The 15,177-nt window shown below is 44.2% G+C and overlaps 1 protein-coding gene across 1 annotated transcript in view; it reads left to right on the forward strand.

Moving 5' to 3' along the window:
• The first annotated feature begins 912 nt into the window (after positions 1-912).
• The window catches only part of IRAK3 (interleukin 1 receptor associated kinase 3), a 57,450-nt gene continuing 43,185 nt past the window's right edge, over positions 913-15,177 (forward strand). The window contains exon 1 of the mRNA XM_006066455.3: positions 913-1,180. Within this exon, the coding sequence (XP_006066517.1) occupies positions 1,030-1,180 (151 nt within the window). The 5' untranslated portion in view covers positions 913-1,029. The remainder of the gene's footprint in view (positions 1,181-15,177) is intronic.

Consider the following 15,177-nt stretch of genomic DNA (forward strand, 5'->3'; position numbering starts at 1 on the left):
ACTCTTCAGTCCTTCAGGCTGGGATTTTTCTCACCATGTTCCAATGTTCCATGCTCTTTTTTTTTTTTTTTTTTGGCAGTAGCATTCGTATCAAGTCCATAGGGTCGCAAAGAGTGGGACAGGACTGAGCGACTAAGCACAGCATTCATATCATGCCTGCGGTGGGATATTATAACAAACATGGTAGAAGACTTCAGAACAATATGCGATTTTACTTAAACTCCTTGTTGAAAGCTAGAGGAAAATTCTGCGAAGCATTCTGAGGAAGGAAAAAGTGGTCGAACAATATTTCATCAGGAAAATCCATGGACAAAAGACTGTAGTAAAACCAAATAGTTTGGAGAATGGACAACTTCATGAAGAAGACGGCCACAATTTTATCCCACTTCGTTCTCTCTTTTGTTTTTCTGTTGTCTTTATCCAAGTTCGTCTTTTCCAATAATCATTTCAGACATGCCCATTTATCTAACTTTGGTAAAAGGTCGGAGGAAAATGTGCCAAACGTTAAGAGTGGTTGGTTGTCCTCAGCAGAGTGGGGCTATGAGTGATTATTTTCCTCTTTCAATTTTTCCGGGTTTTTCCAAGTGTTCCCTCAAAGAAGAGGATCAAAAGACAAAACTTGGTAAAATGTAAGTACAGATCATCTCCCATCCATCCAGGCCAGGTCGAGGGGATGGCGGACTCTTCATCAGTTCTGCGCTTCTGGTCTTTCTCACCCCTCCCTCTTTTCTTGGCCTCTTCAGTCTCGTCTCAAAGCCGGAGGAACCGAAAGCCAACCAGCAAGGGAGAAGCCGGGACCTGGTGAGCCGCTCACCAGACCGGGCGGCCGCTGGGGCCTCTCCGGGGAGCCGCGCTGTGCGTCACGGGGGGCCCGCCCTCGGCGCGGCCCGGGCTCCGGGCGGGCGGCCTCCTTGGCCGTCGTCGTGCTAGCAGGATTTCCGCGGTTGTGTAACGGCACCGCGCGGCCGCGGAGAGCCCTGGGCTCCGCATCCCTCCCAGGCGCGGTCCCTGGTCCCCCGCAGCGCAGCCATGGCCTGGACGGCGGGGGCGGCGGGGAGCGGTGGAACCCGCAGGGCGCTCTCATCTCACACTCTCCTCTTCGACCTGCCGCCCGCGTTGCTGGGCGAGTTCTGCGCGGTCCTGGACAGCTGCGACGGCGCCCTCGGCTGGCGCGGCCTCGGTGAGCGCGGCGGGGGCGACGGGGCGGCGGCGCGGCGGCGCGGCGGCGCGGCGGGGCGGCGGGGCGGCGGGGCGGCGGGGCGGCGGGGCGGCGGGGCGGCGGGGCGGCGGCGCGCGCGCTCGGTCAGACGTGCTGCCCGCGCAGCGGGCAGGCCCTGGGTGCTCGGGGACCGCGAGGCCTCCCAGGCTCTGTTACGGACTTGCCCTTTACTCATTCGCCCTGGGAGGGACGCAGATACTCCTGAGACCCACCCCAGAGCTCCCCCTTCGTCACAAAAACTTGGGGTGAGATTAAATGAGCGGAGCCCGTGGGGGAAACCAGCCACCCGCGTGAAACCATCTAATGAGTCGCCACGATTCCTGCCTTCCCTGGTTCGGAATATTTTAAAAAAGAAACGCCTGTGAAATGTCTCTTGTCATGTAAAGTGACCCCCAGGGTATAATTTTCGTATGAAGATGTGTTTATACCTTTAAAATATTTATCAAGTGTTGTTTTCAGTGCACTCCCCTTAATTACATTTCAGGTGAAATGCTAGAGTAAAAAATTATTTGTAATTAACGTGGCTTCCAGTATTCTTAATTAAATGTACCTTTCTTATTTACCCAATCTGGTGGAATGAAGGTTTAGGTTAGAGAATGGTTCTTGACTTTAGTAAGTTGCCTCCAAGACTCCATTTTATGCAGACTTTGGAAAGTTAAGCCATGGCCTATTGGAAGTGTTGAGTGTGATCAACAGAAATAATTCAGACAAAAATCTGTAAACAACCTGCGTTTATGGTTCGATTTGATATTGCATGGTGTCACATTTAATATTAGTTGAAAATAAACACAAATATGTCAAAACAGTATAGCCTTAATTCTCTGAAATAGCTATCTATTATTCTTACCCAAAATAGAACACAAAAGAGGAAGAAAGTTTAATTTGTTGTTGATGAATAATATGGTCACACTTTATGAAATGTGGCATTATTGAGTTTCTAGTTGTATAAAGATTTTCTAGGTATTATAAGCTCTATAATTTTATATTATAGCCCTGCAGTAAAAAATCAGAAAACTCTGGTTTCTGGAGACCATGGACATTTCCAGTATGCATTTGAGAGTTAAGATCCCTCCCACACCATATCTTTTTGAAATGGATGATGGCATGGCAGTTTTTGCATACCTTGGTTTCCTAGAGTTACCAAATTTGGAAGAGAAAAATGTCATTAGTTCAGTCCGTGGTTAAAGAATGTTAGGGCTGAGCAGGTATCATAAATGAGGGAAGTGGGTTGGTGTAGACCCACTTGAAACCCAAGGGAAGAACATGTCTCATCTAAAAGGGGCAGCTAGTACTCAGCCCCAGGCCACCGCTCCTTTTCAGGAAGTTCAGCTCAATGTTGCTGAATCTTGTCTCTCCTACTCCCCTCTCTCTTTCTCTCCCTCCCCATGAAATTCAGATATTCATTCATTATCTGGGTTGTCTCATAAACTCTTCCAATATCCTTGTCAGGCAGGTGCTATCATCATCAGTGTTTGAACAACTGAGGAAACTGGTGCAAGCTGGTTAAGTAACTTGTCCAAGCCAACAAAGTAAAAAGTCCAAAGCCAGAAAGCGCAAAGCAAGAATTTGAAGCAGAGTTTACAGAAAGGATCGGAGAAGGCAATGGCACCCCACTCCAGTACTCTTGCCTGGAAAATCCCACAGACGGAGGAGCCTGTTAGGCTGCAGTCCATGGGGTCGCTAAGAGTCGGACACGACTGAGCGACTTCACTTTCACTTTTCACTTTCATGCATTGGAGAAGGAAATGGCAGCCCACTCCAGTGCTCTTGCCTGGAGAATCCCAGGGACGGGGGAGCCTGGTGGGCTGCCGTCTATGGGGTCGCACAGAGTCGGACACGACTGAAGTGACTTAGCGTAGCATAGCATACAGAAAGGATTAAGTGTATGAGGACTCTTTATACTCTCTTCTGAATTTTTCTGTAAATTTAAAACTGCTCTAAACAATAAGGTCTATTTGAAATTAAAAAGAAAAAAGACACGTAGACCTTGGAGTTTGATAACCTACAACTTCCCTCTGTGACTTCCTCAGGGTCACAAATATTACTGTGTTCTTTCAGCTGCATCTCACAGCCTCCCTAAAGTACAGCCACTTCTGCCATGAAAGAACCATTCAGTGAGCCATTTCAAACACAAAGCCCTGTTTTCCTAGGAGTGGAAATCAATGAAGACCACCCAAATGAGAACGAGCAAAGGCTATTTATTCAAAGCAAGGGAGTCAGCCCCCATCACTTGCATTTGACCGAGAGGCAAAGGCAAGCAGAGAAGTGGAAGAACTATAGCTCAACAAGAGAAGGCTTCAGGTATGCCCCGAATGGAGGCTGTTGGCACGGGGAAGCTGCACACAGGCCACTAGAAGTGGGACATTGTGTGTGAGAAGGGCTTCCCTGGTGGCTCAGACGGTAAAGCGTCTACCTATAATGCGGGAGCCCCGGGTTCGATCCCTGGGTCAGGAAGGTCCCCTGGAGAAGGAAACGGGAACCCACTCCAGTATTCATGCCTGGAAAATCCCATGGACTGAGGAGCCTGGTGGGCTATAATCCATGGGGTCGCAAAGAGTTGGACACGACTGAGCGACTTCTGTGTGTGTATGTGTGATAAGGGTACATATTTGGCTTTCTCCAGTTGACTGTAAGTTGGAATTAGGGGCAAAAATTAGGAAAGCTGTCAGCTATTAATGAAGCCCTGGCCATTTGGGGCCAATTGCTGTAAGGGTTATTGTTTGGTTTCCTGGACTAGTTGCTACTGATAGTAGTTTGACCTCCCAGACTGGTTACTCTAGATAGAACATTAGCTTCCTGGGCTAGCTGATGCACGTTGTGGGTCAGGGTTCTGTTTTATAGGTAGCCTAACCATTGTTCCTTTGTAAATTTCTTCTCTCATAGGGGGAGACTGTAAGCTGTTTACGCCTTCATACTCTAGCTATAATTCATTGTGCAGGGGGCTGTGCCCCTGACTGCCTGGACCATATTCTGAAATGAGACCAGGCATGGACTGGCTACTTCATGAATTGTTGGCTCAGCAGAAAAGGATGGCTGGATTGGTTCCTGGCTGTTGAGGGCAACTGCCTGTGTTAAATAGACCAAGTTTCCCCACTGGTACAGTGAAAGTAAGACGGAAGGAAAGAGGTGCAGGGAGGGGAAACTTGACTTTAGAGGGCAGAGGGGAGAATGTTGGAGGACTGAATCAAGGAGATAGTTTCTTTTATATATATAATTTTATTTATTTATTTATTTTTGGCTATGCAGTCTTCATTGCTGCACAGGCTTTTCTCTAGTTGTGGCAAGTGGGGGGCTACTCTCTAGTTGGGGTGTGCTGGCTTCTCTTGTTGCAGATCACAGGCTCAACAGATTGTGGGCTTCAGTAGGTGCCGCGCATAGCTCGGTAGTTGTGGCTCCCATGCTCCTGGATAAGGGATTGAACCCGTGTCTCCTGCATTGGCAGGCAGATTCTCTACCACCAAGCCTCCAGGGAAGCCCCGAGGAGATAGTATATTTTATGCTCAGGACAGCTGAAAGCCTGAGGATGCAGAGGGTCCAAAATTCCATATAGAAAACAACTGTAATAGGAGTTGGTGGTGGACAGGGAGGCCTGGCGTGCTGTGATTCATGGGGTCGCAAAGAGTCGGACACGACTGAGCGACTGAACTGAACTGAAGAGAAGAGAAAAGCAAAAGGGAAGATTAACTGAACTAAGTGTTGGTTCTCACTTGAACTGATCATGTTTGTTGATCATGGTGAATATCAAGCTGTGTTTACAAAGGCGGTTCCGACAAAGGCAGATATTATGGCGGCCTATATGATGTGATCAGTGTATACTGATAAGGTAGACTGGACATTGACAAAAGGGAATCACCTGCAAAGTCTTTTAAAGCTGCAGATGCCCAGGTTCCACCCCTGCATAGGTCCAGCTTCTTTCTGTTTTCTGCCAAGCCCCAGGGTGAATCTGATGCACAGTCTGGTTTGGGAGGCATGTGCTTAGGCCAAATTCTCTTCTTTAATAGTATCTTAATATAACAGTTATTTTACTGTAGTCTTTCACTACTCCACTTAATTCTTTCCATTTTTAAACACATCCTACACGTTAATCTTTAAATCACTTTTACTTCATTGTTATTAAAATAGTGTATTCACAAGATAATTTATTCTCTGATTGATTGATGATGTTATGGCTTTGTAATGAAAGTAGGAACCCAATTTAGAAAATGCAAAAAAAATTTCCATTTATCTTATACTACTCAAAGACATAATAACATATGTGCAGAGCCTCTGGTGACAACTGATTTCATTACATTACATGGAACTAGTGTTTAAATTGGAGCAGCTTACTTTGTAAAACCTCTCAACACTTACGGTACAATGAGAGAAACCCTTCTTACAGATACTATGTAATAGGTTATATCCAACTTTCCTCTCAAAAAAGGAAAGAAAATTCCCATAGAAATGATTATTAATCTGTTTAAAACAAATTAGATGAAAAATCACATTAAATGTGCATTTGAATATTTAGTAAAGATTTAAAGCAATAATAATGATACTAATAGTTGCCATCTATTGAGTGCTTGTGCATGTGTACTCAGTCACTCAGTCATGTTCGACTCTTTGTGACCACGTGGACTATAGCCCGCCAGGCTCCTCTGTCCATGGGATTTTTCCAGCCAAGAATACTAAGAGTGGGTTGCCATTTCCTACTCTAGAGGCACTTCCTGACTCAGGTAATCTTTTCCGCTGAGCCACCTGGGAAGCCTCTATTGAGTGCTTACTATTTGCCAGAGATTCTATGCTAAGCGCTTTACCTATTATTTCATTATTTATCACAAAAGCTCTCAGGTACTCGTATCTGAGAGGTATCACCCAGGTACTTGTCCTATTTCCATTTTATAGATAGGAAAACTGACTCAGAGAATTTAGGTAATTTACCTCAAATCAGGGATTTCCCATGTGGCACTAGTGGTAAAAAAAAACAAAACCCTCCTGCCAATGCAAAAGATGTAAGAGACGCGAGTTCAATCCCTGGGATCGGAAGATCCCCTGGAGAAGGAAACGGCAACCCACTCCAGTATTCTTGCCTGGAAAATCTCATGGACAGAGGACCCTGGTGGGCAATAGTCCATGCGGTCCGCAAAGAGTCAGACATGACTGAAACGACTTAGCATGTACCTCAAATCATAGTCTAATAAGTTGCAGACTAGAATTCTAACCAGATGGTCAGATTCCAGAGTTTATGTTGTTGTTTTTATTTAATTTTAAATAGACTTTATTGCTTAGAACAATTTTGAGTTTACAGAAAAATTTATAAGATAGTACAAAGAGTCCTCATATACTCCGTCCTTCCCATATACTCTGCACCCAGTTTCCCCTGTTATTAGCATCCGACATTAGTAAGGTACATTTGTTCCACTATTGATACACTATTATTAAATTGCATTCATACTTTTTTCAGATTTCCTTCGTTTTTACCTAAAGTCTCTTCTGTTTTCCAGAATCCCACCCAGTATATCACATTTCATTTGGTTATCGTGTATCCTTTGGAGGCTTTTGGCAGTGATAATTTTTCAGACTTTTCTAGTTTTTGATCACCTTGACAGTTTTGAGGAGTACTGGTCACTACTGATCAGGACTGGTCTACTGTTTTAAAGAATGTCCCTCAACTAAGATTTGTCTGATATTGTTCTCATGACTAGACTGAGATTGTGGATTTCGGGGGAGGGCAGACCACAAGAGGCAGAGTGCCATTTTTATTACATCATATTGGGGGAGCACACCGCTTACAGGACTGATCACTGTGGATGTTAACCATGGCTGGAGTAGAGTCTGTCACGTTTCGACACTGTGAAATCACCCTGCCCCACCCCCTTTCCATGTTATGCTCTTTGGAAGGAAGTCACTGTGTGGCCCAACTTAAGACATAGAGAGTTGAGCTTCCCCTCCCTGAAGGTGGAGTAGAACCCATGTTCTTTGTCCACTATATCATTTCTCACATCTTACAGTGTTCTGTCTAGATCAGACTTTAAGTTGCCACCTCTTTCTCTGTTCCCCTTTATGGTGAAATTCCTCAAAAGGGCTCTTTATACTCCAGTTTCTCCATCCTCCTTTAAACCTGCTCCAGTCAGGTCTTCACCCCCCTACCCTACTGCTGCATTGGCATTTCCCTTGTCCAAGGTCACTGTGGCTAAAGCCAACGGTCAGTTCCCAGTCTTCATCCTACTTGACACATTTGATCATTCCTTGCTTCTGAAAGCTTTACTTTACTTCTAGAACACTACACTCTCTTCCTTCTCTTCTCACCTCGTATGCTCTGTCCTGATCTCTTAGAATACCACTGGGATCAGTCCATGGGCCTCTTCTCTGCTGTTTATCTATCCTACCCACTGTCTTTGTCAGTACCATCTATGTGCTGATAGCTCCCAGATCTCTCACCCGGGTCTCTGAACATCTCTGAACATCAGCATCAACATCAACGTCTCTTGAACATCAGCACCATCCATCCATTTGGCTACTTGACAGTCTTCTCCACCATAACAGTCCAGAAGTGTTCCACTCCTTCAAAGTTTCTCCCCATCTCAATGGCAACCCCATCCTTCTTTGTTCTGGCCAAAAGTTTAGTCTCCTGTGACTTCTTGCTTTCTCTCACAAACCACTTCCTGTCTCTCAGTAAATGCCATTGACTGTGCCTTCAGGATCTATCTAATAATCTGACCGCTTCTTATTATCTCTGCCACCACAGCCATCCTGGGGCAAACCACCATCAGATCTCACCTGGATAATTCAGCAGTTTCCTAGTTGGGCTCCTAGTCAGTCACCCTGCCTCACCTCGAGTTTCTTTCTTTACTTCTTTTAAAAAATCAATTAATTATTTACTTATTTTTGGCTGAGCTACGTTTCTAGAGTTGCAGCAAGTGGGAACTGCTCTTTGCTGTGGTGTGCCGGCTTCTCACTGTGGTGGCCTCTTTTGTTGCGGAGCACAGGTTCTGCCTGGGCTTCAGTCACTGCAGCTTGCGAGCTCAGTAGTCGCAGCTCAGCTCATGGACTGTGGAACACAGGCTTCAATAGTTGTGGCATGTGGGCTTAGCTGCTCCAAGGTATGTGGGATCTTTCCAGATCAGGGATCAAACCCAAGTCCCCTGCATTGGCAGGTGGATTCTTATCCACTGTGCCACCAGGGAAGCCCTTTGAGTTTCTTTTCAACACGGCAGCTAGTAAGCCTGTGAAAAGTGTGAACTGTCTTATGTGTGTGTATGTATGTGTGCGCGTGCACTAAGTCACTTCAGTCATGACTAACTTTTTATGACCCTATGGACTGTAGCCCGCCAGGCTCCTCTGTCCATGGGGATTCTCCAGGCAAGAGTACTGGAGTGGGTTGCCATGCCCTCCTCCAGGGGATCTTCCTGACCCAGGGATGGAACCTGCATATCCTATGGCTCCTGCATTGCAGGTGGATTCTTTACCGCTGAGCCACCAGGGAAGCCCAAAGTGTCTTATACCATTATCCTATTAAGAACCCTCCAGTAGCTTCCCATCTCATGCTAGGCTTCCCTTAGCATGCATGCATGCTAAGTTGCTTTAGTGGTGTCCAACTCTGTGCGACTCTATGGACTGTAGCCTGCTAGGCTTCCCTGTCCATGGGATTTTCCAGGCAAGAATACTGGAGTGGGTTGCCATGCCCTCCTCCAAGGGATCTTCCCAACCCAGGGACTGAATCCACATCTCGAATGTCTCCTCCATTGGCAGGCAAGTTCTTTACCACTAGTGCCACCTGGGAAGTCCCATCTCACAGTAAACACCAAAGCCCTACATTGCTTTTCTCATTTCCTTCTTCTTAATCGCTCAACTCCAAATTAATTGGCCTCCATGGACATTCAAGGAATTTTTTTCCTATAGGTAGCCTTGAGTCTTCCTTCTTCACATCCTTGATGGATTTTGATGAACTATTATGTACCCTGACTATGCTTTTAAAATTCATACATGCTCCCTTATGCTCCTTTACTGCTCTATTTTTCTCTATATCACTTATCATTCCTTGTATACTTTATATATATGCATATACATACATATATTTCTTTGTTTACTGTCCATCTAGAAATAAGCTTTATGAGGGCAGAGATTTTTTGTTTGCTTTGTTTCCTGCTTACTTCTCGAGCATCTAATATTGTACCTGGTATAGAGAAGACATTTCAGTAAATATCTGTTGATTGAATGAATTAAAGAATGTCTGTTAAACATCCAAAACCTTGTTGGGCAGAATATTAAAAAAAGCATTATACTAGATACAATGCCATGGTCCCTGCTTGTAAGGATTTTCCAATTTAACATAGACAACAGACCAACATAGATCTATAAATTTTAACAAGAAGGAAGTATAGGAAAATTGTACTGATCATTACCTGAGTGTGGAAGGACACAGCTTCTGAGTTCCAGACAGAAACACTGCTGTTGAAGGTGAAATGTTCTTCAGTTATCTCCCCGAAGTCATTAATGTTAGATCCTTCCCTGGGTCAGGGATTGAGAGATCAGGACAGATGGAAGGCTCCCTCATGCATAGGCCTTCCCATTTATGAAATATGAGTCCTACTCAGGTAGGAAATAAAAAGTACACATAAGCTTAGGTATGGACAAGTATTGTTTCTTGTAAAATGTATGAGTTAGTGGGTGTTAATGCTATGGTCTGGTAAGGGGAGTCGAGCTCACTTAACGCTTTTGAGTTTTGTTTTGCTTTTTGGGGGAATTAAAAATATTATTTCAATCTTAAAGGTTTTTTTTTGCCTAATTTGTTTGTGTGCTAGTGGGGAAAAAAAGAAAAAAGACATCTTTTCCTTTTCCCATTTTGTTATCTCAAAACAAACTTTGCAAGAATGTAGATAATTTCCTAGGGGTTTTGGCATGTGGTTATATGCAAATACAAAGATTCCAAATAGGGTATGTTGCGTTATTCTAAAAAACCCCTTCAGAGACAAATTTGCATGTGGAGAGTGATTTCTGCAGCTGAATTCCCCAGCGGTTAGCACTCCTAGATAGTTCTGCCCTCTCAAAACAGAGCCCTGGTGACCTTTGAGCACTGAATAATTAAGCTATCAGTATCTTCAGATTAATTTCTTTCTGGACTTCTCAGGTACTTTTTGGCTTATATTATGCCAAGATGACTTTCAACCAAAAAAAAAAAAATACCTTCCAAAAAATGATTTAAAACAGTGTTTAACTACAGCATATTTTTCCAAATATATCTTTTCATTTAGAATGCTTTTCACTTTCACAACACTATGGTCATTGAGAAACTCACTCTTTGTTTAGGACTTTTTAAATAAATAAATTTCTATGTTCTGGAACAAGTAAGGAAGGACTAGAGAAGACTTTGCATTTTGAAGAACATAACAGGAATCAAGAATTTGTATTCTTGGGTACATGTATACATGTATGTCTGAGTCCCTTCGCTTTTTACCTGAAACTATTACAACATCATTAATTGGCTATGAAAAAGTGTAGTTGTTTAGTTGTCCAACTCTTTGAGACCCCATGGACTGTAGCCTGACAGGCTCCTCTGTCCATGGAATTCTCGAGCCAAGAATACCAGAGTGGGTTGCCATTCCCTTCTCCAGGTAATCTTCCCGACCCACAGATTGAACTTAGGTTGCCTGCATTGCAGGCAGATTCTTTGCCACCTGAGCCACCAGGGAGTCAGTCCCCTATACAAAATAAAAAGGTTTTTAAAAAATTAATTAATTAAAAAAAAGAGTTTGTATTCCTGTCACATCAAATTAATGTTGTCTTGCAGAATTTGATTTAAATGAATTATGCATTTTATGGATGCTAATAATATTCTTTTAGTAGTGTTTCTATTCCCAATGTGTCATCACTGGAGAAAAGCTATTAAGGTTGTGCCATGAATCACCAGTTACGGAAAGAGAATACATTTCATTTCCAGTCCTGGAAGCTACCCATGCTTTCGGGATCCATTTTCACTGAGCTGGGTCAGTTTCAACACTGTCAACTATTTACTGTTAGAAAAACACCTTTAGCTTTCCCTAGACTTAATGCAAACTCAGAAACCTTTGCCCCAGGTCAGGGTTAGGGAACTGTAAGAACCTCAGCGCATTTGGCATCTGTTCATTCACCCTCCAGCTACATCTCAACTCAAGGGAATCATGGCCTCTTGCACTTTTAAAAAAGGAAATTCAGAAATTAACAGAAAGAAAAACGGGTAATAGAATTATGTGGGAAAGCTGACATGCCCTGGAACTTGAAAAGTTAACTCCAGATTTCCTTAATAGTTATAAACTGTTGCTTTCGTACTGTGAGAATTGTGAGCTATAAAAAGTTTATACCTTTTTATGGGCAAATACTGTCTATGACACCATATGGGCTTCCCTCGTGGCTCAGACGGTAAAGCGTCTGCCCGCAGTGCAGGAGACCCGGGTTTGATCCCTGGGTTGGGAAGACCCCCTGGAGAAGGAAATGGCAACCCACTCCAGGACTCTTGCCTGGAAAATTCCATGGACTGAGGAGCCTGGTAGGCTACAGTCCATGGGGTCACGAAGAGTTGGACACGACTGAGCAACTTCACTTTCACTGTCTATGAGACTCCTGCTGCTATTGCTACCAGATGGGTCTTCTGAAAACTAAAGCTTTCATCTCCTCCTCACCTCCTCAGGAATCTTAGATTTGTCCCATTTACTTTCAGGATAAAGTTTTAAGTTACGCTGACACTCAGGGCCTCTGTCTGTCATTCAGCAAATATGCCCTGGATGTGGACTATGTGCTAACCACATTCCTACGAAGGTAACATGGACTTCATGGAGCTTGCTCACCCTGTCTTTAACGTGAACCCTCTCCTGCAAGCATACTGGTCTCCTCTTGGCCCCTCACGTCCTTGTCTTCATTTCTGGAGCAGTTCTCCATCTGAGAGGCCTTAACCCTCCAACTGTTGCCAAGTGAGCTGATGTCCCATGGCTTCTTGCTTCCTTCCCTGGCTGTGGCAACCAACTCGGGCATCTTCTTTCTTCACCCCTGAGAAGTTATGTGTGGGTCTTATCTCACACAGTTGAAGTGGAAAGAGAACTGTTTTATTAAGGAAAAATAAAGTCCTGCTGTATGGTATATAAATATTGTTAATTTTTAGGGTACCTTAGAGGCTTCCCTGGTGGCTCAGTCAGTAAGGAGACTGCCTACAATGCAGCAGACCTGGGCTCGATCCCTGGGTCAGGAAGATCTCCTAGAAAAGAAAATGGCAACCCACTCCAGTATTCTTGCCTGGAGAGTCCCATGGACAGAGGAGCCTGGTGGGCTGCAGTCCATGGGGGTCATAAGAGTCACACAATGACTTAGAGACTAAACCACACTTGGTGTATTACGCCTGATTCCTATGAATGTTAGCTGGTTGATTTACTAATAGACAAAGTAGAAATCTAAACTTTCCTTTTGCTGAAATTTGATATTTAGCATTCCCTTTTTGGAATGTTAATTTGGAGACTGGAAAGTGTTTTAAAGACTGAAAGTGTTTTAAAGTCCGTGCTTATATAAGGCAGGCCAGGGACTTCCCTGGTGGTCCAGAGGCTAAGTTTCCATGCTCCCAAAGCAGAGGACCCGGGTTCGATCCCTGGCCAGGGAACTAGATCCCCTGTGCCACAACTAAGAGTTTGCATCCCACATGCAACGAAGACTGAAGATCCTGCTACAGTTAAGATTATGTGTAGCCAAATGAATACATAAAAATAACTTTTAAAAATCAGCAGGCCAGTGAAGGGCAACCAAATGTGGTATCTGTTTTTGGGAGGGACTGTTTGTCAAAGGATATTAACTGATGAGAAATTTGAGATTGCTCAGTGAGACTGTGACTTGTCTGGAGTTGAACTGTAGGTTGGTGGCAGATCCGTCACTAAACCCATGTGTTCCTACATATATTCACCGGGCCACAATGATGTCTGGACTGGTGACTTTTCTCATGAAAAGGGAGTTTAGTCCATGGGGCTCAGAGGTCATTCTTTTGTCTTGTTTTCAAATTGGAACTTGAGTGATTTTTTTTTTCTCTCCAGGGTAGTATACTCTGTCCAGTTATTCCTTAAGAATTGGCGTCTCTTTAGAAACATCCAAAGTTTTAATCTTGACTCAGGCTCTGGAAAGCACTCCTCAAGGGAGCCCACGATGCCCCATCTTTAGTTAGGGACCTGTCTTCACGCTCCACTTACACTTGCTGTGTGCAGTTACTGCATTGCTGACAGTCAGTAGACGCTCATCAGATGTTTGAATGACACTGATTTGTGGTATTACTTCTAGGAACTTTTAGAAAGAGTTGGAGTGTTCATGTGTTGAGTGAGTTGTGTGATGTGAGAGTTGGACCATAAAGAAGGCTGAGCACCAAAGAATCAATGCTTTCTAATTGTGATACTGGAGAAGACTGTTGAGAGTCCCTTGGACAGTGAGGAGATCAAACCAGTCAGTCCTATAGGAAATCAACCTGAATATTCACTGGAAAGACTGATGCTGAAGCTCCAGTACTTTGGCCACCTGATGAACTGACTCATTGGGAAAGACCCTGATGCTGGAAGGATTGAGGGCAAGAGGAGAGGGGGCTACAGAGGGTGAGATGGCTGGTTGGCATCACTGACTCAATGGACACGAGTTTGAGCAAACTCCAGGAGACAGTGAAGCACAGGGAAGCCTGGTGTGCTGCAGTCCATGGGGTCACAAAGAGTCGGACATGACTTAGTGACTGAACCACAAATGTTCATAAAATTGTGTCTCAATCAAATAGACAAATGACTTCATCTAAAAATACATTAAAATAGAGTTAGCATGTCTTACCAAATATTTTGCTTTGAAGGTACCTTTCTATTTTTTTTAGTGATATTTTGTCTCAAATATATATTGGCATTTGGTAGATGTGAAAGGAAGATGTTCTTGCCAGAACCTAAAATATGGAAGAAGGGCAAGACGTTCTAACTAAATGAATGATGTTAGATATTTTGTAGTAACTCTTCCCCTCCCGTCCCACCACTTAAGCCGAAGCATGCATGCATTCAGATTGAGTGTTTCAACTTTATCTTCCCTTGTTTGATTGTACTCACTTCCTTTCACTCATTTCGGGTATAAGATGTAACCGAAATAAAACATTCAAGATAAGAACTTTGTATGTATTAGTTGGGTTAGTCTAAATTATACTGCAGTTTCAAAAAAAAAAAAAATGCACAGCAGCTAAATCTCAGTGGTTAACCTAAGAGAAGCTTCCTGTTTGTTTGTGGGAAGAGCACTGAGAGTCCAGGACAGCCAGTGTCCATTGTGGTGGTGCGGCATCTCAGGGCACTCCTTTCTTGACATGTGCTTCTACCGTTGCTGCGGCAGGGATGGGAGCCTGGAGAATTGCACCCTGGCTCGTCGGTGTTTCTGGCTGGAAGAGACACATAGGCATAACCACCAACCTAGAGCAGGAAAATCTTATCCTCTGATGAGATTGAAGCTGGAAGTACTGGTGGGTACTAGGACTATCTACCAAATCTGCTTTGTTTTCTCAGAAAGAGGGATAGCAGTGGTATCATTTAGGGCTTCCCACATGGCGCTAGTGGTAACAAACCCGCCTGCCAGTGCAGGAGGCATAAGAGACGCTGGGTCAGGAGGATCCCCTGGAGGAGGGGGTGGCAACCCACTCCAGTATTCTTGCCTGGAGAATCTCGTGGACAGAAGAGCCTGGTGGGCTACAGTCCATGGGGTCCCAGGGAGTCAGACACAACTGAAGTGACTTAGCACAGCACAGTGGTATCATATTGTGATCTCTTTCAACTTTCAGGATTTACTTATAATCTCAGCAGAAACATAAAACTGAAGGAAATTAATAGTCCTGCAAACCCGTGTCAGACTGAAAACATGGGGGGAGGGATGCCATAGTAAACAGAAGATATTTACCTTTCTGATGTCTTGATTCAAATACTGTAACTGGTGTTCAGTCGGTTCATTTCAGTCGCTCAGTCGTGTCC

Source organism: Bubalus bubalis, chromosome 4 (assembly GCF_019923935.1).
Source record: "Bubalus bubalis isolate 160015118507 breed Murrah chromosome 4, NDDB_SH_1, whole genome shotgun sequence".
Classification (NCBI taxonomy): Eukaryota; Metazoa; Chordata; class Mammalia; order Artiodactyla; family Bovidae; genus Bubalus; species Bubalus bubalis.